General features: G+C 48.2%; 3 protein-coding genes across 6 annotated transcripts; 1 reads left to right on the top strand and 2 right to left on the bottom strand.

The window, feature by feature from the left end:
• Positions 1–596: 596 nt before the first annotated feature.
• LOC120707847 (zinc finger BED domain-containing protein RICESLEEPER 2-like) lies at positions 597–8,571 on the bottom strand. Of its 3 annotated transcripts, none has more exons than XM_039992887.1 (3): positions 8,546–8,571; positions 6,553–7,840; positions 597–916 (listed from the first exon to the last, which is right to left on the bottom strand). In XM_039992887.1, exon 2 carries the CDS (start codon positions 7,557–7,559, stop codon positions 6,621–6,623), a length of 939 nt encoding a protein of 312 aa, XP_039848821.1. In that variant the 5' UTR covers positions 7,560–7,840; positions 8,546–8,571; the 3' UTR covers positions 597–916; positions 6,553–6,620. The 3 variants fall into 3 exon arrangements, with proteins under 3 accessions (XP_039848821.1, XP_039848820.1, XP_039848819.1); XM_039992886.1 differs by lacking the exon at positions 8,546–8,571 and adding an exon at positions 8,395–8,517; XM_039992885.1 differs by lacking the exon at positions 8,546–8,571 and having other exon boundaries at positions 6,553–8,513.
• Positions 8,572–9,916: 1,345 nt separating this feature from the next.
• LOC120707846 (FCS-Like Zinc finger 8-like) lies at positions 9,917–11,953 on the bottom strand. 2 transcript variants are annotated; one of them, XM_039992883.1, is made up of 3 exons: positions 11,893–11,953; positions 10,455–11,180; positions 9,917–10,339 (listed from the first exon to the last, which is right to left on the bottom strand). In XM_039992883.1, exons 2-3 carry the CDS (start codon positions 11,099–11,101, stop codon positions 10,237–10,239), a joined length of 750 nt encoding a protein of 249 aa, XP_039848817.1. In that variant the 5' UTR covers positions 11,102–11,180; positions 11,893–11,953; the 3' UTR covers positions 9,917–10,236. The 2 variants fall into 2 exon arrangements, with proteins under 2 accessions (XP_039848817.1, XP_039848818.1); XM_039992884.1 differs by lacking the exon at positions 11,893–11,953 and adding an exon at positions 11,616–11,880.
• Positions 11,954–24,850: 12,897 nt separating this feature from the next.
• LOC120710716 lies at positions 24,851–25,951 on the top strand. Its single transcript, XM_039996310.1, has 2 exons — positions 24,851–25,516; positions 25,639–25,951. Exons 1-2 carry the CDS (start codon positions 24,900–24,902, stop codon positions 25,718–25,720), a joined length of 699 nt encoding a protein of 232 aa, XP_039852244.1. The 5' UTR covers positions 24,851–24,899; the 3' UTR covers positions 25,721–25,951.
• The last annotated feature ends 760 nt before the right edge of the window (positions 25,952–26,711 follow it).

Genomic DNA, 26,711 nt, shown 5'->3' with positions numbered 1-26,711 from the left:
CCATTGTATAATTTCAAGCCAAACCAAATTAAATTGTTTGACAGTCCATGGATTCAACCCATTACAATCCATTTCTCAATCCATGGTTTCCGTGCACGGCTTCCGTGCTCTATGATAGATGTTCTGCTCGCTGAGACACAGATCCACGCATGTTCTTGTTAGCTTCTCTGAATTTATTGGCTTCCGTGCTCTATCTTCTGCTCGCTGAGACATGGATCAACGCTCGTTCTCGTTAGCTTCTCTAGATGAAACCGAGAAAACATGGGAGAGTACAAGCAAGTGCAGAACATGCTTCATCTGTTCCTGCTCAAAACTTCACCAGAGAACACAACATAAATCAAAACTTGCTTACTGAAAAGTGCTGATCATACTGGAAAAAGGGGACAGATCAGGATCAACAACATTCCCTATTATCAGCTTCAGCAACTGAAAACTGTTTGGGCCCAAAGCTGATTGTTAGAGAACAGTGAATAATCTAAGCAAATAACTAAATTCCATACCGTGAAGAGTAAAGAAATCTGATGAAACAATGGACTCACAAGAACACAAGAGTGCGATAGAATTTCAGTGCCATCATCTGTGGAAACACGGAAATCTCAGAGAAGTATCTAACTGTGCTTCTCTTTTCAGTGGCAAACTGACAATAAGCGAATTCACAATCTTAAGAAAGTTAGCTGATCAGAAATCAAAAGCACACACACATATGGTCTAACATCGAGTACCAAATTGTTGCAACATAAACAATAAGCTTCCATGAAAATCAACAGATCCTTTGCCAAAACACAAGCTAAACGCTTAAGTTACATGTTCTTCTCGACACCAGACTTGGCCCTTTCTACAATATAGAAGCTCTTTGGTCTTATTAATCTCCTGCCTCCAGCTTGCTCTGACAAAGACACCCTGCCTCCAGCTTGCTCTGCCAAAGAATCAGAATTATAGTTTTGGTTTAGGAAGGAGCATTTATATGCAGCATGCACACCAACTCACCCAATCAAAAGGAAAAAAAAGGATTGTGACAGATCACATGAAAGCGAGGTTTATTTCTTCAGGGTACTGCTCACTTTGGAGCTGCTGCTTTTGAACCTCACTTTGCCAATGCAATCTCTCATGTGTCATGCTGTTCTCTCCTAGAATCACTAAAAGATTAATTCTATCACAAATATATTTGAGCTGCAGATTCAATCATATTGCAGAAAGTTACACACAACGATTGAACCAAATGGAAAAAAGATTGCTTATTTGTTACACACCTATTAGCTCATGGATAATTCACAAATTATTGCACTGTTAATGATATCTCCAATTGTCTAAGCTAACATGAACTGTCACTCTCTGCATCAATTCATTGGATTATAACAAAAGAGAAAGGGCAGTCATATATTTATGACTCAGAAGCTGTGTTACCCGGACACCTGTGTCTTAATTTTTTTGCCGAGTCGGATACCCTGCACCCGTGTCGGATTCCAAGTGTTATTTGCCGTGTCCCCAAAAATTCTAACGAATTGGACACCCGCACCCGAGTCAGACACCGACACCCGCACTCGTGTCCATGTAACTGTCACTTACATTGGATACGATGGATGCAGCACAAGTCCCCTTGGAGGGTGATATATAGAGAGTGGGCCTAATGGGCCTTAACACCCCCCCTCAAACTCAAGGTGGAAGTGGAGGATCTGAAGCATTGAGTTTGATTAAATGAAACTGATGTTGTGCCCTGGTTTGTGCTTTTGTGAAGAAGTCAGCAAGTTGTGCTTCCGAGGGCACATATTGAAGATCAACGGTCTTCTGACGACAATGATACCGAGTGAAGGATACATCAACACCAATGTGTTTTGTAAGTTCACGCTTCACTGGATCATGACAAATTTGTATAGCTCCACTGTTGTCACAGAGAAGAGGTGTAGGAGTGTCACAAGAGACACCTAGATCAGCCAAGAGCCATCGAAGCCAAATAATCTCAGCAGTAGTAGTGGCAAGCGCACGAAGTTCGGCTTCAGTACTAGATCTGGATATAGCAGCCTGCTTTTTGGATTTCCAAGCAATAGGAGATGATCCAAGGAGGATACAGTAACCTGTAACGGAGCGACGATCTGTGGGATCACTTGCCCAAGTAGCGTCAGAGTAAGCATGTAGCTGAAGTGGGCTATTGGAATCATAAAGTAAACGTCTTGATCTTGTCCCTCTTAAGTATCTCATCACACGAAGTAAATGACCATAATGAACACAGGTAGGTGCAGATACAAACTGACTGAGAATATGAACTGCATGAGCAATATCAGGCCTGGTAATAGTGAGATAGACTAGGCTGCCAACAATATGTCGATATCGAGATGGATCCTCCAAAGGCGTCCCATCAGTCGGACGAAGTGTTAAGTGAAGATCCATGGGCGTGACAACAGTGCGAGTATCGCTAAGACCAGAACGATTAAGAAGATCTTGTATGTACTTGGACTGAGAAAGATAAATACCTTTCTGAGTTTGCAAAACCTCAATTCCCAAGAAATAACTGAGTGGACCCAAGTCAGACATCTGAAATTCCTTGTTGAGATACTCCTTTACATGAGAGATATGGTCTGGATCATCCCCTGTAATCAACATGTCATCAACATATAATAAAAGCAAAGTGCGTCCTCGTGGAGAGATATGGATGAATAATGCAGGATCATGATCACTGGAAGAGAAACCAGCAGCCTTGATGACAGAAACAAATCTCTCAAACCAAGCACGAGGAGCCTGTTTCAAACCATACAAGGCACGACGGAGACGACAAACATGACCTGAGGGAGCATCTACCCCAGGAGGTGGATGCATATAGACTTCTTCATGTAGATCACCATGAAGAAAAGCATTTTTGACATCCATCTGAGAGATAGTCCAAGAAGATGAGGCTGCAACAGCAATTAAAGTACGAACAGTAGTCATATGTGCCACTGGTGCAAAAGTCTCATCATAGTCAATACCCTGAGTCTGCTGAAAACCTCTGGCCACAAGACGAGCTTTATATCGCTCAATAGACCCATCAGATTTGGTTTTAACCTTGAAAACCCATTTGCATGTGATAGGTACAGCGCCAGAGGGTAAAGGAACAATATCCCATGTACCTGTGCGATCGAGGGCAGCCAATTCCTCAGTCATAGCAAGTTGCCACTCAGGTATACCAGAAGCCTCTTTATAAGAGGATGGCTCAGCAATAACTGCACTAGCACGTGGAAACCCATAACGATCTGGAGGTACAATGGTGCCACGGTCACGAAGACGATATCCCTGATTACAAACATCATGAGATTCATCAGTGTTAGTACAAGCATCAGCAACAGGAGCATCATCAGGACTAGCCGTGGGAGTAGAGCGAGGACGACGAGTGTAAGTCTGGGTGATAGGTGGTTTAGAAGAGTAAGAGGAAGATGACGTGGAAGTGGAAGGTGGTGCAATGGGAATGAGGACATCAGGTGTGGATACAGTAGATGATGGTGGCATGGATGAAGGATCAGAAATGGGAGGAAGACACATGAACGAGGTGGACTCTGTGGAAAAGGATGAAGAGTGAGTGGACGAGTTGTAAAAGAAGGGTCGGTTTTCATTAAAGCTCACGTCTCGTGAAATACGAATGCGACGAGAAGACGGATCATAACACCGATAGCCTTTATGTTCAAGGCTATATCCAAGAAAAACACACTCAACAGATTGAGCAGTCAATTTAGTCCGCTCACGGGGTGCTAACAAAACATAACACATACAGCCAAAAACTCGAAGATGATCATATCGTGGAGGAGTCCCGAAAAGAACTTCACCAGGTGGTTTGCCAGAGAGTTTGGATGATGGTTGTCTATTGATGAGATAAACCGCAGTAGAAACGGCTTCACCCCAAAAGTGCGAAGGTACAAAAGAAGATATCAAAAGAGTGCGTGCAGTTTCTATGATATGACGGTGTTTGCGTTCAGCCACACCGTTTTGTGCATGAGCACCAGGGCAAGAAAGCTGAGCAAGAGTACCCTCTGAGGTTAGGAACTGGCGAAAGCTATCAGATAAATATTCACCACCAGAATCAGAACGAAAAGTTTTAATAAGGGCAGAAAACTGGGTGTGAACCATGCGAGCAAAGGATTTATAAATAGAGAGCAACTCAGAGCGGCGTTTCATGAAGTAAAGCCAAGTATAACGAGAATGATCATCAATAAAAATGACATAATATTTATGACCACCTTTTGAAGCAAAAGGTGCAGGACCCCAAACATCAGAATGGACCAAGTCAAAAGGTCTAACAGAGTGAGAATCACTAGTAAAATATGGAAGTTGTATTTGTTTTCCAAGATGACAACCCTTACAATGAAGACCAGACTCAACAGAAGTAGGACCTAAGCAACCTGACTTTACTAGAGTAGACAAACGGGATCCACACAAATGGCCAAGACGATGATGCCATTGGGCAAAGGACGCAGCAAAAGCAGACGCAGCGGAAAGCACTCGAGCTGGAGATGCAGTGGATGAAGGTAGGCGCAAGGTGTCTAAGATGTAGAGGCGAGGAGCAGCTCTACGGCGACGGCCAGTCCCAATCACTTCCCCTGTGCGTAGATCCTGTACAAAGCAAGATGAGTCATCAAATCCAACAAAGCAATTGTGGTCTGTAATTTGTCCTACTGAAAGGAGGTCCATAGATAGTTCAGGGACAAAGAAAATATTAGGGACAGTAAAATGAGGATCACAAAGAGAACCCTTATGAGTGATGTAACATAAAGTACCATCAGCAGTCTGCACAGAAGCACCCTCTGTGACAGGCGTAGTAGAAGCCAACTGCGACTGATCAGATGTCACATGAAAAGAGGCTCCTGAATCAAGAACCCAAGATGACGATGAAGTACCAGCAGATGAAGTGGCAGCAACAGCAACTGAACCTCTAGGAGATGGTCCTGCACCACGACCACGAGTAGCACGACGAGCACGGAAATCAGCCAACTTCTCCGGGAACTTAGCAAAGCAATTCTCAGAGCGATGAGTGGTCTTGTTGCAATGCACACAGGGCTGAGAAGAGGAACTCCTAGGCTTCTGAGCAGCAGCCAACACACTGTGAGAGCTCACACCAGTAGTATAAGACATAGACTTAAGGCGAGTCTCTTCAGCAAGTAACTCAGACAATGCCTTAGCCATGGTGAGAGTGTCAGAACTGTGAAGCAATCGTGCACGAAGAGAATCAAATTCAGCTCTAACTCCCATAACAAATCTGTAGGTGAAGAACTTCTCAATGAATTGATGAGCTGGACATGGAGTAGTTGTACAAGCAGGTACCATAGAGAGCAAAGTACTCATCAGACGATCAAAAGCTGAATAATACTCATCAATAGATATATCATTTTGCTCGATGACATGAGTTTGTTGCATAAGAGTATGTAAAAGAGCACCACTGTCCTGAACAAAGCGATTCTTCAAATGAGACCAGATCTCCTTGGCAGTATTGAATTTGGACAAACTCATAATCATGGACTGTTTAGTGCTGTTGACCATGGCAGCCATCACCTTGCCATCATTAATCTGCCATGTTTTGAGATCAGCAGCATTGCGCCGATCATCGGCGAGAACTGGTGCATCATCAGTCAAATGGAAGAGTAATCCATGACCCCTAAGTGCAGTCTGAACACAAAAGGCCCACTCGGGATAGTTCTGACCATCAAGCACAATACTAACAACAATAGAATTGACTGCCATGAGGAATAATGAAACTCAGCACAATCAACAGATGTATCTTGATGCACCACCAAAAGAGACAGAGTAGTAGCAGAACAACGAGCCACAGCAGAGCACCAGCAAGCAGCAAGTGCAGGAGCAAGCAGCAGAGCCGCACGTCACAGCAGTGGAGCACAGAGTAGCAGCAGAACAGAGCAGTAGCAGGCAGAGGTGAATGAGTACCAGAACAGCCGCTCCCCTCCCCCCTGGTTCTGCAACAGACGGTGCAGGGGCGCAGCGATGGGCGGCCCCGACAGGCGGCCGCGACAGGCCGCGGGCGGAAGGGGGCGGCGGATCCCGGCCGCGACGGGCGGCGGATGCAGCACCCCCCCTTCCCGCGGCCGGACGAGCGGAGATGGAGGCGGGGCGGAGGAGCTGCAACGGCGGACGGACGGGCGGCGCTGGACGGAGCAGACGGCGGTGGCGGATGAGGACAGCGCCGGCGACGGAGCGGCGGCTGGGACGGCGCGGACGGCTCGGATCCGCCGGGGACGGGGCGGACCGGCAGCCGGGAATGAAGCGGCGGCGCGGCCGGGACAGAGCGGCGGCCGGGCGAGGATGGGGCGGCGGCGGACGGCGCGCCGTTGGTGGAAAAAAAAAGGAGACCTAACCCTAACCTTGCTCTGTTACCATGTCACTTACATTGGATACGATGGATGCAGCACAAGTCCCCTTGGAGGGTGATATATAGAGAGTGGGCCTAATGGGCCTTAACAGTAACACTGCTCAGAAGGGAACTCAAACACATGCACATTTAGAAATACTACTGAAAAGCAACTGAAAGTGTTGCTCGATCGCGACCCTGCTAGGTCAGAGCAGGAAGCAAGCACGTACCAAGAAGACCCTGCTCCATCGCGACCGACAACACGTAACAAGAAGACCCTGCTCAATCGTCCAGTACTTCATGCTGTAGGCTTCCTGTGTGCAGACACAACAAGTGTGAGCTCTTCAAAAGCTTTAAGAAATTCACAAAGTGCTTCTGCCTTCTTCCACTCATCCTCATTCAGAGATTCTTCAAAGTTTCTATTTGCATAAGCATTGAGTGTATCTTTGTAAGCCTTTGCTTCTCTAAGCTTTTTGTAGGTCGAATTCCACCTGTTTGGTATGTCAATGTATATTCCTGCCTTGGAGGCCAAACCCATTCCGTTTGCAAGTGTGTTGAACTCTTGGATTCTTGATGGAGAAGAGTCGATATACTTTAATAACTCACGAAGCTTCTTTATTGCTGAATGAATAAGTTTCATGCCATCTTGAACCAAAAGATTGAGAATATGAGCACAACACCTCACATGAAGGTGCTCACCTTCAAACAGCAATACACGCTTGTGAGTTGCTTTCAATTCTGTACATGCTGAGGTGTTGTTGCTTGCATTGTCTAGTGTCAAATTGAATATTTTCTCTCTAATATCCCAATTTGTGACACAACTTGCAATGGCTTCCTCAATGGCAAAACCAGAGTGTGGATACTTCAATTCTTTGAAACTTATTATTTTTTTCTTGACATTGAATTTAGGATCAATATAATGAGCTGTTATCACCATGTATCCAATATTCTGGCTTGATGTCCATATATCAGAAGTTAAGCAAACATGAGAATCCGAACATCGAAGTTCATCTTGAAGCTCTTTCTTCATCTCTTCATATTTCTTCCAGCAATCATTACGGATCGTTTGACGCCCCTTAACCTTGAAAGCTGGCTGCATTGAATCTATCCAAGGCTGCAGGTAAGGATCTTCAAACTTTAGGAAAGCAATTTCAGCATGGATGATAAAATCAATCATCCGTTCACGACAGAGTTGGGCATCAAAGACAAAAATTTTATCAATTGATTGCTTGATCATGGATGCTTGAAAGCCCTTTCTGACAGCACTGTCAATCGCTGGACATGCATTGGCAATATGGCTTCTGAGACTGCTAGTTCCTGATTTGGTAACCAATTTCAGGTGGCAATACTTGCAAACTGCTTTTAGCTCACCATCCACATCAACCAAGTCTTATAGTGTTCCCAAACAGCGGAACGAATACAACGTGGAGTCGAAGTTGTATCAGCCTCTTCATTAGCACAAGTTCCAGACCCCTCTGATATACTAATTGACATCATTTGTAATAGCAACGATGCAGCCTATTAAAGATGCATAGGGTAGCTGTTAGTTTAACCCATGCATTTTCAGAAAAGCAAGCTAAATAAGGAATTCCCCAAACAATGACGCAGTACACATCTACTATTCCAACAACGTGCATATATATAATCATACAATCAAGGCATCAACTAGTAAAGATGGTAAATTTGAATCAGCAAGCAAAGTACCAAACTCATAGGAACTGAATATGCTAGGCAGGAAGCAGCATATCTGAATATGCTAGGCAGGCAGCAGCAAAGTACCAACTAGTAAAAATAAAGGATGCAGGCAGTGCCAGAACAATCCCTCTGCAGCATATCTGAAAAGAAGAAAAATTATGTTTTTCATAGAATGAGTGTGAGCAACAAGCACAGCCAGTTACCAACTTACCATCTAGTCTCTGCATCAAAAACCTTCCAGCGTGCAAGCTGTGCAAAGGTTTGATTTTTATCATATTTGTTCATGAGAATTTGATTACTTTTTCTCTCTTCCTAGATGCTGGGTTGAAATTAAAGCAGTCACTAGACCAAATGGGAACAAGTGCCACGACTCCTACCTGCACCGTTCCTGGGCTCCTCGTCGGCCTCACCAAGCTGTGCAAGCTCACCAAGGTCTGCGCAGAGAGAGGCGGAAGATGACCCCGCGATCCTCCGACCCCCATCCCCCCACCCCGAAACGACGCGAGAGGCGGAAGACGAAATCCTCACCTGCGGGCGCGCGGACTGATTGACGGGGCGGAGTCAGCCGCAGGAGGTACGGGGGGGGGGGGGGGGGCAGTGGCGGAGCATGGTTGCCGCCGCGCGCCGGGCCGGGTGGAAAGGAGGGGCCGGTTCGGACCTGGACTCGGGAGGAGGCGCGACGGCGGCGGCGGCCCGGCGCGTACCCTGCGGCGGTGGCGCTGACGGCGGCTCGGCGCCTTGGAGCAGCGGCGGCGCGGGTGGGATTTGGTCGAGGAAGCAGCAGCCAGCAGCCTGGACCGTGGCTTCGGGACTCCAGGTTGGAATCGTGGGTCCAGCACATTAGCGAATCGTTACAAGTAGCCCAAAACCAAACCAAACTAAATTATTTCGAGCAATAGCTCGAACCGAATCAGTCCACCAGTTTGCTCAGTCTGTTTTCATCCAAATTAAATTAACCCAATAAAAAAATTAAACCATACAAACTGGTTCCACTCACACCACTGTCAGATTTACAACCACTGTCAGATTTACAAGACCGTGGGAGGTCCGCGAGCTGCGCGTAGTGCAGCAAGCGGGACTCGCGCGTGTCGCCCTGATGACCCGTGTTGTGAATAGTAGGATCTGCAGGGACGAGTAGTACGCGACGGCCGGGCGGCGTAGAGCACCCATCGGCGCGTGTACGCGACGGCCCGGAACGGGCGGCGCGGCCCGGCCCAGCCCGGCGTACACGGGCACACCGACTCGGCTGAGCAAGGATGAGTCTCCTCTGCAGTACTGCAGGGAGACTCTTCCACTGACCTGTGGCCCCCTGAACCATGGGGCCCGCAGGTCAGTGGCACCGAGTCCCTCTGCAGTACTGCAGAGGAACCGGTTCCGCTGAGCAATGCCTGCCCGCCTGCCGGCGTCCTTGCGTAATTGGATTGACGCGACATACAGCAGGACCTGGGTCCTGGACTGTGGTCTCTGGAGCGGAGCTCGTTCTTATATAAAATTTTGGGTATGAAGTACTGTATTATTTATATTTATATTTATTAATTATTGTCTCGTCAAAAATTAACTAAACTCAAAAAATTCGCCTAGCAAATTATAGTTAAACTGTATAATTAATTATTTTATTTAACTGCATGAAGTGTGTAGAGAATCTTGTAAAATTTTGGAGGCAACTAAATAAAGCCTAGACAACGAGCTACTGTACGAGCTGAGGCTGTTGGTAATTGCCCTGCAACGGGAGTTACTGGCAAGGTCACCAGAGCACAGTTTTCCTGACAAGCATCTGCTTACGGACAGGGCTTTGCTGCTGACACAGAGCATGATATGAGAAATCTCGGCAGGATTCGCCATGATGAAGACAGGAGTATCTCAATAGAAATCACCAGCATTCAAAGGATCAAGAGAGTATAAAAAAGGGCATGAACTAGCCTTGTAAAAACGGGGTAATATATGGTGCAGATAAAGTTTGACAGCGGCTAAAATATGGAGCCCAACAAATCGTGAAAATTGGCTCGGCCAGTGCACAAACAGGCCGAACCTAAACCTCTCCATTTCAGAAAAACATGAACGAGAGGCATTCCCCTTCCCTCCTTTTTTTCTATTTCCTTTTTTCCCTTCCCCTCTTACTAGTAGTTAATCCTAGCAGTAAAGGCAAAAGAGATGGCAGAAAGCTTGCGGGCAATATTTAATACTACTACTTTGCCTCGGCAGCTTAACAAAATCTTCAATCAGAGATTCAGAGCAGAGTCCAGAATCATGAGTTCCTCCGCCTCCTCGATCGCCTCCTCGATGTACCCTGTCCTGCACTCGTTGCTGCAGAACGCCATGCCCCTGCACACCCACAAGTCCACAACAAGTTCTGTCAAAACTCAAGAACTGAACGCCTGCAAGCACCGTCATACAAATGCACGCAAGCTAGAGACAGAAAAAGGTGACGAAAACTCACAGGTACATGAAGATGTCCGTGTCCTCCGGCAGCCTCTTCATGCAGCAGCGGCAGCGGCCGGACGCAGCACTAGCCGGCGCCGCCGCCGGCGATGACGTCGACAGCCGCTGGTCGCTCAGAGGCTCGATGCTGAAAATCGCCTTCCTGCAGCCACCACCGCCTGCCTCGCCCTTTCCGCGCACCTCCAGCGTCTCGCCGGCGAGGATGTGCGTCGTGCGGGGGTTGGGCCCGCGCGAGATGACGCAAGTGTACTCCTCGGAGTCCGCATAGTCGTTCGCCTCATCCAGCGTGGTGGTGGCGATGCCGGCCGGCGAGGCAGCTTTGCTCCCGCACACCGCCTTGGGCAGCGCGAGCTCGAGGAACGGCCTGATGGAGTCGAGGAACGAGCTCCGGCACCCGAGCTGCACGGAGCAGCCTCCGCCGGCGGTGAGGGCGTCGACGAGGCCGAGGCCGACCCTCGGCGGGCTGGACCTGAGGCCCCTGAAGTCCAGCGGGGAGGTCGGGCTCCACACCGAGTCGGCGTCCACGGCACTGCTCGCCGCCGCGGCTCCCTTGGCGGTGCCCAGCCTCACGAACAGCCCCGGCACCCTGAAGACCCCCGCGGCGGCAGGCGCGGCGCCACCCCGCAGGCCATTGGATTCCACCATGGCTCGGTTGGTGTTGAGCAGGCGAGCAGCAGCAGCTGGCGTCCCTGATCAGAACGGTCGCAGGTGTCGGTTGGATCAGCTGCATGATGTAAGGTTTCTGGTCAATGGGTGATGGGAGGCCAAGAAAAAGGCGAGCTGAAATCCAGCTTTTGCTTTCCTTCCCAACCAAGTCAAAGTTGCAGGTAAAAGAGAAAGGGGATAATCATTTGTCTATGCGCATCAAACGAAAGTACAGAAGCAAACAAAAACGGAAAGGCAAGGCGAGGGATTCATAGGGGGAACGTGGTTTTGTTGGGATTGCAGGCCCAAAGAGGAAGACTCGTCCACTGAAACTGATTCTAATCGCAAGCATCTCGCTCAAGGCATCACTCATTGGAACCGAACATGATCATCAGGAAACATGTAAATAATAAATGCAAGAGCACCACCAAAGCACTGGCTCGTTCTTCCCCCAAATCCTCTAAAATCACCCGCCCGCGAACTCGCCCCCTACATTTCAGGACAGGCCAGCCACCTCAGGAAGAACAACTTGATTGAAATGGAGAGATCGAGCTCATAGCTCCCCAACCATGGCGTTGGCCAGCCAAAACCATCCAGGCGCAACAAGCAAATCACCAGGAGAAGCCCCGCACTAAGTGATCGGCGACGGAAGCAATCCGATCCGAGGCCCGAACTAAGGGGAACCACCCAGCCACGCAGCGCGAGCAGCCGCGTACGAGCAGAGCAAAGCGCGGGTCAGGGAAGGAAGAGCACGGGCAACCGGTGGGGAACGAGGACGAGCGGCGGCGTACCTCGGCGACCGGCTCGGCGTGGGTCCTGGGGGAATGGGGATGCGGGGGGGGGGGGGGGGGGCGCGGCGGGTGCTGACTCCTCGCCTCGACTGGGGAGGGGGGCTGCTGCTTAAGGAGAGGCGAGGATGGGGGGAAGGGGAAGGAAGGAGGCTTCCGCGGCACTCTGCTTCTCGCTCAAGACTTTGCTCGGGTCCTGCGCAGGGAAAAACTTACCTACCGGCGGTAAGCTATTTACCGGACGTTACCACGGTAAAATACCGAAAATCGCCGGTTTACCGGATTTACCAGTCGGTAAACCAATTCAAATTTGAAACCACCGAATTTCGTATTTTTTGACCAGTTTCCGTTGTAATTTCGGTGGAATTCGCTGTGTACCGACCAATTCAAATTTGAAACCACCAAATTTCGTATTTTTTGACCGGTTTCCGTTGTAATTTCGGTGGAATTCGCTGCGTAAGTACAAAAAAATATTGACCACGGTAGAAAATAACAAATTGTGTTAAGAGAAGTGTAATATTTTCAGAGAATTATATCTAATTCTTATATATAATAGTTCAATATGCATAATGATTTTCTTACAAAGCAAATATTAATAGAATTGACGTAAAACATATGTATATCAATACAAACCACAATCCAAATGCAATAAAATATAGTTCAACTTGTTAACACAATTTATAGGTTCAAATAAAATATAGGTTCAAATAATACAAGTCTCAAATAGTTAACACAAAATATACTCTAAAATTTTTATTTCGGTGTTTTCCAACAGGTCTCCAATAATACAAGTCTCAAATAGTTACATTTCAAAAAATATTAGTCCAAATTGCTCATAAAAATGTCTAGTTTTTTATCAGATTTTTACCCTATTTTATATATATTTTTTTGAAATTTTCAAATTTAAAACTAGTAAATGCGAAATTACACCAAAATTTGTTTCTCGGACACAACCAGTAACAGTAAATTTTCCGTTAAACCGGATTTACCGTCCGAAATTTTTTTCCTTTGTCCTGCGCGCTCCGGCCACCGGGACGCCTCCCAAATCTGTCTGCTTGGTGGGGTTTCGTGTGCGGGGCGCGTGGTGTGGACCGTGTGTTGGCGTCAATGCGCTGCGCGCTGGGAGAGGGGACAGGTGTCCGCGGAGGCATGCAGGGGCAACGGGCGGGTGCGGTGGCGCCCTCCCGGCTCACCACCTCTCCACGCTAGGACCCACCTCTCCTTGTTTTTTTTTAAGTGCTCTCTCTCTTACAGTATTTGCTTTGTTTCTTGGAGCACAATTTCCTCTCTTCTCACAGCATGGGTATTTTTTTTTATTTTGTTCTCGCTTTATGTCAAAGGACGAAAGGCCAAGGGCTGGACCAGGTAAGATGGGTGCTAGTACAAAATGACTCGAGACTCGACGGAAGATCCAGAATGGTTTTTTGTGTTGATTGGTGCCTCGCTGGTTTAGCTCGGTAATCATCGCCACGCGCTACACTCACTGTGTTAGCGGGCTGGAGGTTGGAGTTGGAATGGTATAAGAGAAAAATATTATTGGATTGGTTGGAGCTGGAGTGGTGTGAGAGGAAAATACTGTTGGCCTGGAGCTGGCTGCCGAACGAAGTGTGTTTATTGACGCCTCCTCGATGGTAATTCCAACGAGATGGTCCAGCCAGAGCGACGCGTCACGCGGCTGCGCGGCGCTTCGGTTGGCCTTTCGCGGTCGCAATGCATCGCCGCTCTTCATGAGTCGTGTCGTGATGGCCATGGCCCCATGGGATCCCTACGCATGATGAGCGGCCTGTTTTGTTCTCGTCGTCGGACTCCGGACGGGTGAGCGGTCAGGTCACTAGACCTGCAGCGATCATTTTTACCTGCCTTGCCAAACGGTTTCCACTTTTAGAGTGTAGAAGCGCTTAAGGACATTAAACTGATGTCCCACGGGAATTAATCCCTCAGCTAATGACCCTATATTCCTAGTACAGCCCTGCTGCAGGGCCAGGGCAGCACAGCACCCCACCCCCAGGCTACCATGTTTGACCGCCGCTGTAAAAACGTCGAAACGGGCGTGAGTGGTGGCGCTTGTCGGCTTGTGCGCCCGGAGACATCCGTGGTACGACGCGTGTATAGCCGTGCTGTGCCGACTGCCGAGCACCCGTCGTCGTACGGGCCGGAGGCGAGCGAGCGACAAAAAAATGGGGTCCTGCGAGCTTTTCTTTTTTTTGTACGTCCCTTTGAAAAGCGACAGCACATGGTCAGTACCACGGATGACGCATCTGTCCGTTGGGCCCGCCACAGCGGAGCCCACTGAATGCGGGCCCACAAGCCAGCGTCCGGTAAACATGATCGTCTACGATGCCTGCGAAGTTGCACGTTCCACGTTCAGCATTAGCACTATTTTACTTGGGAGCAAAGCAAATCCTGTCAGCATTTAGGCCTGTTTAGTTCCAGCGAATTTTTTTTAGAATCTTACTAATTTGAAGTACTAAATGAAGTCTATTTACAAAAATTTTTGCACAGATGGTTTATAAATCGCGAGACGAATCTAATGATGCTAATTAATCTATAATTAATTAATAATTAGAGAATGGTTACGGTAGCATCACTATTGCAAATCATGGATTAAGTAGTTTCATTAGATTCGTCTCGCGATTTACAAACCATCTATAAAAAAGTTTTGTAAATATACTTCATTTAGTACTCCATACATGTGTCGAAACATTCGATGTGACGATTTTTTTTGTGTTTACGGGGTTTAAGGCGTGGGAACTAAACAGCGCCTTACACGCCGAAAGAGACGGTAGTACATTGTACTATTCGCTTTCTCGTACGAGGCCTTATCTACTAATCTACCCCCTCTCCGTCCCGGTGCAGTGTTTCCGCCCATCACCCTGCAGTTAACCAGGTTCCCTGAGACTGCCACTAGCCGCCAAGCACGGTGATTAGGGAGCCTTTGTCTTGTCACAGGGCGTGGTGGGTGGTGGGGGGGGGGGGGGGGGGGCGCAGGTGTCTTCCCCCGAGCCGTCGTTATCCCATCGCTACCCGAGCTTTAGCAGCACAGCAGCCACCTGTGACCTGCTCCGCGGTAATTAACCAATTAATTAACCCCCCTCGTGCGGTTCATACGATGGTTTACCCGCTCCCCGTCGCCGACCACGAGAAATTCCTCCGGCTTGGGCCGGGCCTTTTGCCCTTCTGCAGAGCATTATTTTACCTTTCTGCTCAGGCAGCGGGTTGGGTTGCGCTCGGCTTCCATAGGCGCATCTTTTAAACGGGGCGCCACCCACAGCGGCTGCGGCGTCCGCAGGGGACAGCCCCGTGGTGAGTGGGGTGACTCACCGCGAGCAGCAGTAGCAAAATAATTATTTTTAGCGTTCCCTATCTTATAAAAAAAAATCTGTCACCGCGTGGCGATGCGTCTCAAAGCTTTCGCCTTCCGGCTCCGGTGGGTGTTTACTGTGTGAGAGGCTCTGACGCGCGCTGCGGTCCATGAAGGATTGAAGGCTAGAGCACGCGATGCGGCGCGTTGTTCGTGGAGCAGCGAGGCCCGTGCATGCTGTCGGGACTCGGGAGAGAGATTTCAATTGAGACGCACCCCTCTCCGAATCGTGGGTTTCTCGGATTGGCTCGGCTGCAACGGCAAGCGCCAGAAGATATTTGAAAGGGTAAATTTGCTTTTAGACATTTTTTAATGTTGATATTTACTGATAGACACTACTAAATTATGTATTTGTGAGCGGACACTTTTCGAATTTGAATATTTGCTACAGGACACTACATGTATTATAAAATTTATTTTTAAACTAAGAAGTATTAGAATTAAAAAAAAGACCAAACTACCCCTGAGGTCTTATCCCAGCCCACCGCCAACCACCCGCGTTCCATACCTGCGACAGGCTGCCGCACCGTCGGGCATGCTGAGCTGCGGCGCCAGCCGCCAGGCCGGAGTCGCGGGGGCGCTTAGCGCCGGACGACGCTGGCAACTGCTTTTCCGTCGCGTCGTTGGTGCTGGCTGCCCCGGGACTGCTGCCGCCGTCGACCTCCTCGCTGGTCGCTGCCCACCTCGGAGATTTGCGACATCACGGACCCCCTGGCAGGACGAGAAGCTCAGTTGCCCCATGAGCCGCGCGTCACCGACGACGCTGTTCCTAAACCCGCCCCGCGGTTGCTGTAACCCAACCCCGACTACCTCGTGCGGTCGTGCCCTGCAAGAGCTGCCCAGTGCCGTCCTCTCTGCTCTGCTTGACATGTGCAGCTTTTGAACCTTATCATGCTTTGTCGGCATGAGCGGTTGCTGAACCTGTAATGGTTCTATGCTGTATGGATATTGAGCCCCGTAATGGCAGTGTGGTCCTGGGGTATTTAGTCATTTCACATGTTTTCTCTCTCTTATAAATTAGGAAATTATTATTTTAATGAAAATGATGTCTTGTAGCAAATATTCAAATTTGAAGATTGTCCACCAGCAAATACATAATTTAGGAGTGTCCATCATCAAAAGACAACATTGAAGAGTGTTCACGAGCAAATAAACCCTAAGCCTTGGTTCGATTGCGTTGCAGTTTGCAAGGGTGAAGTCTACTACTACTGCGCTCACGAGGTTTCAAAGTCTGGTTTTGACCCGGCGCGGCCTCCTGTCCGCCTTCACCAGTCATGCGGCCTCGATCCGAGCTCAACTTCGGCCTTATTTGGTTAGGGGTAAAAAAAATTTCCCCTTTAACCACTAATTAGAGATATTAAATGAAGTCTAATTATAAAATAATCTCCATAATTATGATACTGTAGCATGTGTTGTAGCTAATAAGACTTTCGACCGCATGATTAGAGGATGATTAGGGCCAGTTACTGTAGCATCACTGTAGCCAATCATGGTGGAACTTGATTCATTAGATTCGTCTCGAAAAGTTACACCCATCCGTGAAAAGATTTACAAATAAACTCCGTTTAATACTCCATACATAAATTCGTTTTTTTAAAGAAATTTCAAGAAGCTAACCAAACATGGCCTTCAAGTCACCTCCAACACATTGACGACGTCGGTAACCGACATAGAGTTGAGAGACAAAACAACGTAAAATCTTATCCAGCTCTCCTCGATACGTGTAGTTCCGGCAAACGCGTGCATATTAACATTCAAACCTTTTTTATTTTTGACTAATAATTTGACTATTATTTTTTATTTTTATAATTGATTTGATATTAAATATAGTTTATAATGATTATAAGTTTATAATTATAAGTGATATAATATATGATAAAATGATCAAAATATTATTTGGAAGACTATATCATGTTCCACCATACTTTATAATAAGACCGTCCACAATGGAAGGAGGAAATGAAAGAGCAAATACACTGTTTGACATTGTAGATGCACTGTTTGGCACTGTAGACAGAGAGGACGTGGGAAACGAGGAGGGAGCAAATTTGCTCTTGCTCCCTCCGCTGTGGTCAGCCTAAATATCGAAGGAGAGAGTATACGCTTAGCTAGCGAGCAAACAACAGCTAGCGCAGCAAGTTTTGCACTTTCTCTCCGCCATGTCGGATCAGGTCAATGATATGTCGCTCGATGGAGAAGGCCTTAGGACATCAGCAAAGTTTTAAACTTGACCTGCGGGAGAGAGACAACCACGGCATTGAACTGAGAAAAGATCTTTTCACACAAGTCAACAAAATATCTAAACATCCGCCCCACTCGTACAAAGTGGGCGGTTACCTGTAAAAAATAGGGAAAAGTTCAATTTTCATTCTCGTACTATCGCAAAAGTCTGATTTTCAACCTTCAACTACAAAACTAGACAACATAGGTCATCCAACTGTCAAAACAGACAAATTTGACCTTAGGAGTGGTTTTGCATTTTCTAAAAAAAAATAAATAATTCTAATTAGATCTAAAAAGTCAAACTATTGCACTTTAAATCAGAAAAATATGAAACTAGTCCCAATTTTTTCTAAAAATATAACCTATATATTATTGCTCCATTTGAATCTTAGTTATTAAAAATAATCGGCATAACTTCAAGCAATCAAATATTATAAATATAAAAAATAGATCTGAATAGGTTACAAGTTAGTTACGTGACAATAGATAGGTTACATTTTTAGAAAACTTTTGATACCCATTTCATAAATTTTTGACTTAAAATGAATTACTTATAAATTTTTTAGTGTAAAATTGAATATTTTTAATTCTCAAAAAATGGAAAACCACCTTAGGGGCCAAATTTGTCTGGTTTTGACAGTTGGATGGCCTATTTTGTCCGATTTTGTAGTTAAATGTTGAAAATCGGACTTTTGCGATAGTTACGTTGGAGGGTGTAAATCGGGTTTTTTTCCTAAAAAAATACTAGGCCCCAACTATGATTTTAATTTTAACATGGCATAGGCGAGGAATTTTTTTTAGGCAAACCAGGAGTTGAACTCCCGCAACTTGATGGTTTCCCAACCGTATTCCCACCAGCTGGGATAAAGCCCGTTCGTCTCTGTACAAAGGTTTAGATAGCTGCCAGAAATACCATAATCATATAAAGACAGTAACAAAAACAACTTATGCACTGGCTTGTCTATTGAGTTATCTGTAAACTGATCAATTTATATCTAGAGACACTAAATATGCTGATCAAATAAATTCGATCTTTGCATGTCATTTTGTGGCCTGTTTAAGAGAAGGCACTATGTATAGAATGTAAATCCTATTATAAGAATTGCACTGTAATTTTATATTATATTTGGCGCCCATGTTGCCTGCATAACTTGTCTGTTCTCTCGCATCTCTCCATCCCACCTCTCTCTTTCCCCCTCTCTCTTGGAGTGTAACATCCCAGGTTTTGAAAAAATTTAAATTCCGGAAGTTCTGGGTTCAAAAACCGGAACCTCCGGTTTTACTCTGCTTCGGTGGGCAGAGCACGAATTGCGGTGCGCCGCACGTCGCCACCGCCGCCGCCGATCCTCGTGCCACGCGCGTCCTGCCGCTCGCCCTTATCCTCCACGACCCAGCCTCAGCCTTATCCTCCGCGACCTCCTTCTTCTCCCCCAAACCCTAGCCCTTCATTGCCGCCGCCTGGAGCTTCACTGACGGCCGCGATTCGCCTTCTCCGGTGAGCCGCGGCTCAATTCCTCGCTTGGGGAGCATCTCCTCCCTCTCCTCGACCCGTTCCCCTCCTCATCCGGCCCTCTCTCTGGCCCTCCTCCGCCCGCCGCCGCCGTTTCTTCATCGCGCTGCGCCGCCGTTGCTCCTCTCCGCTCGTGCCGCCGCCGGTGAGACTCGCCGCCGCTTGGGACACGCCGTGCGCGCGCCCCTGCCACTCTCCAACCCTGCCTCGCCGCGCCGCCTTGCGTCGTCGCTGTGCGCGACGTGCGCACACGGGCGCGCCGTGGTCGCGTCCACGCCGGAACCTCCATTTGTCGTCGCGCCGTCCCGCCGTTGCTCCTCTCTGCTCGTGCCGCCGCCGATGAGACTCGCTGCCGCCTGGGACACGCCGTGCGCGCGCCCCTTGCCCCTCTCCAGCCCTGCCTCGCCGCGCCGCCTTGCGCCGCCGTCGCTGTGCGCGACGTGCGCGCACGCGCGCGACGGGGCCGCTTCCACGCCGCGCCGCGCACGCCTTGTGTCGGTGCCCTTACCCGGGGGTCCGGATCCCAACTAGTAAATGCTGCGTGTTTTCTCGTCCCAGATGTTGATGCAAGAGGCAACACAGTAACGCACGGTTTATCCTGGTTCCGGCCGCGAGGCCGTACGTCCAGCAAAGGGGGTGTGCGAGGGCGCTGTATTATCTTACACCCGGAGTGCTTGTAGTAGGAGGTACAAGCGAGGCGAGAGTGGGAGGGAATCTCCCAGGTCTCTGCTAGAAGAGGAGTCGGTTGAGGTGAGCACTCAGTGGTGCTGAGAGTGTGGCGATGATCGCGAATGTAGGTGATGATAGCTAACGTCCAGAACGTCCCCCTTAAAGGAAGCCCGCCTCCTCCTTTTATAGTCACAAGGAGAGGAGGGATACATGAGCAAGGGAACGTGGAAGTCGTCGTCTTCCCCCGAATCGCGGGGTACAGTGGTCGAACACTGTAGGAAGTACACTGTGGGGCATGGCGTCGGGCGTGGCAGTCGTCCTAGATATCGTCCTTAATCTTGCGGAGATCGCGTCGGCGTCCTGCCAGCTCCAGCAGGCGGCGTGTTCGTCGCCGTAGGGTGTACCGTCCTGCAGATGTGGCATGGTGGCGTTCCGTGGGCCCTGTAGGTCTGGGTCTTGCGTGCACCAGCGGTGGCGGGGCACGCGGCGGTTCTGAACCCCCTGGACGGAGTGCTGGCGTGCGCATTAGGAGGTTCGGAAGACACGTGGAGGTCCCGGACCCCTCGAAGGGGGGAGGTTCGGGCCTCCGGCTGCTAGCGCTGGGCATTCTTCTCCGAGGGGCTTGTGGCGACACCGGACCCCTTCCCGAACAGGGGGTGGGTCCGGGGCCATACGTGTGATGAGGTGGAGTCCGGACAACCGGAGTTGGCAGAATAGTGACGTGAACAGTGCCGAGCCCATCTTGTCCCGCGTCGCAGGTTCCACAGTGCTGCCACAGCGTCCGGGATGGCGGAGCAGTGACCGTGGTTGGCGGACGGGACTCCGGTCACAGCCACTGTGGGGAAGGGCGGCCTGACGCCGTCTGTCCTGGGCGCTGTGTAGGAGTGGTTGGCACTTAATGCCTCTGTACGACGGGTGGGTGAGCGGCAGGGCCGTTTGTCCCTTAAGCCGAGGGGTGGCCTCGAGCGAGGCGGAGATGTTTCGCCCGCTCGAGGGTAGATTCGCTACCCTCGAGCGAGGCGGAGATCGCCCCGTGGGTCCGAGGGGGTGCGAATGGGCCGCATGCTGGGCTTCTTTGAGTCCTTTCCTTTCTTCCTGATGGGAAGGAGGCCGTGGGCCTTCGTGGGCTCAGTCGCCAAACATGTATTTGCGTTTTTCAGAGTGATCTTAGTACCCCGATTAGGATGTCCCTAATCGTGGTACCCGACACATTGGCAAAGTCCGGCTGAAACCGGAACCGCCGGTTTTAGAAACCGGAACTTCCGGTTTTGGCCTGACAGGTGCTTAAAACCGGAACCTCCGGTTTTGCAACCGGAACCTCCAGTTTTATCTGGCCGGAACCTTCGGTTTTGTCAGGGTTACATATCCAAAGTGTTATCTCATGTATATCTTTTCGCGCATATCATTTCATGCATTTTATTTTATGCATAAGCATAGCATCGCACTAGTACATGCATCTCATTCATGCATTATAGTGACCGAATCGTCGGAGAACGAACTCGTTGAGCCCACCGAGTCCGTTGAGCCAGAGCCTGGAGTCTTGCGAGTACCTTTGTACTCAGGGTGCTTCTAACCCTAGTTGCAGGTGAACTGAAAGTGGTGTTCGGCCACTTCTACCCCGCCAATTCAGGCGCGGGGGAGGAGTAGGTTGTTGAGGCTGGGATGGTGTCTTTGAGCAAGACATCATCGTCGTAGTATGTTTTTATCGTAATCGAACTCCGTGAGAGCATGTAAATATAATAATATTTAAGTTTCTGTTTAATATGGTTTTCGTGAGCTCAAGGCTTGTAATTGAAGTTAGTTGAACCCTCCTATAGTGAACTTGTAATTTTAAGTGTGTAAAATTGCTCTTCGTGAATCATCGGCAATGTACATGCTTGTGTAATGGTACATGTGCTTAATTCTGGGCATGTGGCAAACACGTACCGGGACTACCGGGTTTGTTCTCGTTCTAGGTGAATTGTGGTGGTTAAGTGTCTCTAAGGTGTGGATTAGCACGTAGCGTGTCGAGAGACGGACACGTACTAGCCCTCATCTTAAAGTATTAATCAATAATTTCACCTAAACCGAGGGCACCACTTCTACCCCGCCAATTCAGGCGCGGGGGAGAAGTTGGTCATTGAGGCTGGGATGGTGTCCTTGAGGAAGACATCATCGTCGTAGTATGTTTTTATCGTAATCGAACTCCGTGAGGGTATGTAAATATAATAATTTTTAAATTTCTGTTTAATACGACTTTCGTGAGCCCAAGGCTTGTAATGGAAGTTAGTTGAACCCTCCTATAGTGAACTTGTAATTTTAAGTGTCTAAAATTACTCTTCGTGAATCATCGGCAATGTACGTGCTTGTGTAACGGTACGTGTGCTTAATCCTAGGTATGTGGCGAACACGTACCGGGACTATCGAGTTTGTTCTCGTTCTAGGTAAATTGTGTTGGTTAAGTGTCTCTAAGGTATGGATTAGCACGTGGTGTGTCGAGAAACGGACACGTGCTAGCCCTCATCGTAAAAAATTAATTAAATTGGACGGTTCTCACATGCAGCGGCACGTAGGGGAGCGATCGGATCATCGGACCGGCGCGACGCCTGCAGGCGAGCGAGCAGCACGGCAACATGAACAGGGAGAAGCATGCCGCGATGGCCGGATGGCAGTAGGGTGCAAGTGTTGGCGTGGCGGTATACAGACGGCAGCCGTGTCTGAGGGTTGTACACATATGACATATGCCCTGTCGAGGTTCAATTCTACGGGCACGTAAACGCGTAGCGGCAGACAGCGTAATCCTGGCGATTAGGGTCCTGTTTAGTTGGAAAGCAAATTTTTTTTTGAAAGAATCTTATTAATTTGAAGTACTAAATGAAGTTTATTTATAAAATTTTTTGCACAGATGGATTTTAAATTGCGAGACGAATCTAATGATGCTAATTAATTCATAATTAGCGGATAGTTACTTTAGCATCACTGTTTAAAATCGTAGATTAAGTAGGTTCATTAGATTCGTCTCGCGATTTACAGCTCATTTATGAAAAAATTTTATAAATAGCTTTTATTTAGTACTCTATGTGTCAAAATATTCGATGTGATGTTTTTTTGTTTACGGAGGTTACGGGATAGGAAGCTCGCGCAAGCGTGCAAGCAATGGTCCAGTATCTTGCGGCGCGAGGCCTCCCCGGACGCATGCGGCTCATGTCATGAAACCTGCTACAGTACGTGCCGCCCAGAGCGTGCAGCGCGCTGTCAGGTCAATGGCCACCAGATCCCGCCTGCATGTCTGGCTAGCCGCATGCAGTGTCCTGTCGCCGCAGACAACAGGCAATAATCATTTCTTTTCGTCCAAGGCGACCGAGCTGGCACCCACTAGAAAGCACCGGGACTTGGGCCTGGTGCTCTGTCTCCTCTGTCCTCACTCTTCGATCTTCCTTGGGCTCCAAGAAGAAGTAGAACCGCCGCCGCTTGTGCTCCAAGCAAAACCTCCTAGAAGAAATTCTACATACTGCTGCCGGCGCCTGTCGTCTTCGGGATCAGGTGTTGCAAGTTGCAACTTGCAAGATGCCACACAGGACCGGGCCGGGCAGGGGCTCCTATCTATCTCGTGGAAGATAGATAAAGCATCTATCTTTAAAGTCCACTTTAACTTAATTATTTATTATAAATATATTCAATATTTTGATAAGAATAACTCAACATTTTATTAAATATGTTCAATATTTGACTTTCAAAATATTAAAACTGTAAATACAAAATGTTGAAATTGGAAATATAAAATGTTGAAAATACTAAATAAAAAATGTTGAAGATTTCTTCTCCGGCAAGACCCTCCGGCGGCGGCGGCGCCGCATCGCGTGCGCGCCCGCAGCAGCCCACACACAACATCGAGCAGCAGCAGCTCGCAGTGGGCGGTGCGCGACGGCGAGCAGCAGTGGCCCGCAAAGCGCGGCGGGCAGGCGGGGGGGCGGCGCCGCGTAATGAGGAGGGGGAACAAGGAGGAAGAAGGTTAGGTTTGAGAAAATCCAACGAATGAGATAGTTTGCACGAATCTCAAACACTGAAAGATAGAGTTAGAAAAAATCTTCCGAAAAATTTATAGGATCCACCGCACTTCCTCCCCTTTGTTGAGCAAGGATCCGTAACGAATTGGGTGACGGCCCGGCCCGTCAGCACACATGGACCTTTTTGGAGGAGCGAGGCCGTGAGAGGCCCACGACCCACTTTGACCTAGTCCGGCCCATCCACAAGTGCATCTCTTTAAATATCGATAAAACTCCCTTCAGCAAAGAATAGGCACCTGAGCTTTGGAGCTGAAAGAATCTTGATGCTGGTTGGTTTATATATATCTTGAGCGTCTGACATGTGGCTCACCAGCAAGAAAATAAAAGAGTAAGCCAAACATCACCAAATGAGTTTGCTCCAGTGGCAGATGCCGGATGGTGCATAAATATAGAAAAAAAAAACAGGCAACGATTACGCCACACACCGATTAAGTGCGTGTGCCGTGGACGTGTGTTGTTAAGATCGCACTCAGGATCGGAGTGGCTACAATGGCCTTGTTTGGATGCGCGCTAGGATTCTAGCGCTAGTGAATAGTGCAACTTTGACTGTTAATTACAGTGTCAAACAAAGTCATTTTACAAAACTAACTTCAGAACCCCCGCGCTAGTGACCCTGAAGAATCTAATGAGGCCTTTGACCGCGCGATTAGAGGATGGTACTGTAGCACCACTGTAGCAAATCATCGATTAATTACCGTCATTAGATTCGTCGCGAAAAGTTACACCCATCCCTAAAAAGGTTTTGCAAATAGACTTCATTTAGTGCTTCATGCATGCGAGATTCTTTTTTCGGGATTTGTGCGCGCTAGAATCCTAGCGTTGCCAAACAAGGCCAATAAACTATCATCGCCGTGCGTCACGGGGAGGCAGCTATTGCCAATGCAGAATTTGCAGCCGCCAGAAAAGATCAAGACTAGTAAAAGATGCGCGCATTTGATCCAACACGCTCTCCCTGCCTGTCACCTAGTAGTATTCAATTCTATTCAGTCGAGCCCAGTTCAAAGCAAGCAGGCGAGAGGGAGTTTCAGTTGGCACGGGCACGGGCTACCAAATGGAGCACTGGGTCATCTCACCTCCATTTCCGTGAAATAAAATGCAAGCTCTCCCTCTGCCAGCCTAGTCATCATCTTCTCCTATAAAGGACCACCTGCATCAAGCTAATCTCCTCCCAAATCCGAAAGGCCTAATTTTATTCCATTTCATGGCTCCTACTTCTACTTCTCTGCCGGAGCCGCAGCCCTTCACCTTCACAAGTCCAGTCTCGTCAGAAACCCATGAGGACGCACTCGACTTCGACTACGGATCTTGGATCGAGCGATCCAAGATCGCCAACCACTGCTCCAATCTGTGGCCGGACGACGCGGAGGCGCAGGCGATCAGCAGGCACCACCGGGAGATGATGCTGCGAGCAGCGGACAGCCTGCCTGAAGAAGCCTATGAACTGTCTCTGAGAGACCTCAGCGAGCTGTCTCTGCCTAGTAGGGCCACAACCACGGATGAACCAGCATCGAGCGGTTCGTTCAGATGGAGCACGGCAAGGGGTCCTTCCAACACCAAGCCCTGGCGGAAGAAGACCCCGTCTATGGAGGGGGCAAGCTTCATCATCAAGCTGTTCATGCCTTCGCCGTCAAGAGCTGCCGCTGCTGGTGGCCGGAGGAGGAGGAAGAGCTTCTCCAATTCGACAGCGTCAGCCCTGCGAGAAAATAATGCGTCTGTCAACGATAGTTCCAGGGTGAATGCAGCTTCTCGGACGATAATGGACCTTAGCTCTACACGCAGCCATAGCATGCCAAGGAAGAACCAAGACACTACCAACAGGTATCTGCAGATACTCAGAATTTCAAGTGTGCCAGGGGCATTAGTCACCTTCATGGGACCAATAGATTGCTTTTGCTAGTACACTTCTTTTTCCATCTTTTGAGACAGTGAAAAACTTGCAGGAAACCAATGGGCTGCTATCCATTCTTCAATTGCAGCAAGTACAGAGTGAAAAGGGACGCCGGTGGCCGCTTGTGCATCTAGATTTCTGATGGAGGCTGGAGATCAATCATTAGGGAGGGGTGTATGCACATAATCTTAATAATCTTAGTTAGCAGTTACATTATTCTGTTCCAAGTTGCAAGTAGCGCAAAAGGCCGCAAAATACGTAGAGAGTGGTACATAAATGTGACAGACCCGCCGAGTTAAAATGTTTAATTAAGCATAACCGCCATCAGTTGGTGTATTAGCTTAATTAAGTGTAACTTGACAGGCTGTTTCCAACTCACAGGCCGATCGAAACACACCAGAAGTCTCGCACGAAAGCGAGCGCAGAAGGTACCAGCATGATACAATCTTACAAAAATAGCAAATTATATTAAGACTTTTACAAAACAGCTTAAAATTTAAAATTTATAAATGAAAAGATAGCAGCGGAAAAGAATCTAACATACAGAGCATTTTTACTAGAGAATAAATAAAATAAATTAAATAAATCGAGAACTACCGAAACGTGAAGAAAAGGCGCCACCGAAATGTGAAGAAAAGGCGCCACATCGAGCCCACTGATATGACACATAGTTAGCTCCTAAACCTGAAATAGGGTAAACAACAAACCCTGAGCAACTAATACTCAGCAAGACTTACCCGACTAGTGGGTATAACTTAGCCCACATATCTAGACATGCAAGCCTTTTGCCTGGTGGTTATCTTGCAGAAAACAGCGACTAAAGTAATTCATCACTTTCCTTATTTTAGCCCAAGTTCTATATAAATTAACATAGTCTAATATTTGCATAACCAAATCTAAAGCAAACAAAGTGGAGCAATAAATACTAAATCATATGCTCATCAACATAGGTATAACCATTATTCCATCACAACACTACGCTACGACGCAGTGACCAAGGTGCTAATATCCGAGAGCGACTGACGGCGAATCGATTCGATTTAACCTTGCAAGGTGGACCTAACCAACACGGCACGTATAAACCCCGTCGGACCACACGCACCAACCCTTCCCCTCCCCGCCTCG

This window comes from Panicum virgatum, chromosome 5K, assembly GCF_016808335.1.
Source record: "Panicum virgatum strain AP13 chromosome 5K, P.virgatum_v5, whole genome shotgun sequence".
Classification (NCBI taxonomy): domain Eukaryota; kingdom Viridiplantae; phylum Streptophyta; class Magnoliopsida; order Poales; family Poaceae; genus Panicum; species Panicum virgatum.
Note: the sequence above shows the minus strand (reverse complement) of the source record. Positions and strands in the feature narration are given on the sequence as shown.

Coding starts and splice junctions, on each gene's coding strand:
- LOC120710716 (XM_039996310.1), top strand. CDS start 24,900: ATGGCTCCTACTTCTACTTCTCTGCCGGAGCCGCAGCCCTTCACCTTC. Junction 25,517..25,638: donor AACCAAGACACTACCAACAG/GTATCTGCAGAT, acceptor AAAAACTTGCAG/GAAACCAATGGGCTGCTATC.
- LOC120707847 (XM_039992887.1), bottom strand. CDS start 7,559: ATGATCAAGCAATCAATTGATAAAATTTTTGTCTTTGATGCCCAACTC.
- LOC120707846 (XM_039992883.1), bottom strand. CDS start 11,101: ATGGTGGAATCCAATGGCCTGCGGGGTGGCGCCGCGCCTGCCGCCGCG. Junction 10,340..10,454: donor ACGGACATCTTCATGTACCT/GTGAGTTTTCGT, acceptor GTGGGTGTGCAG/GGGCATGGCGTTCTGCAGCA.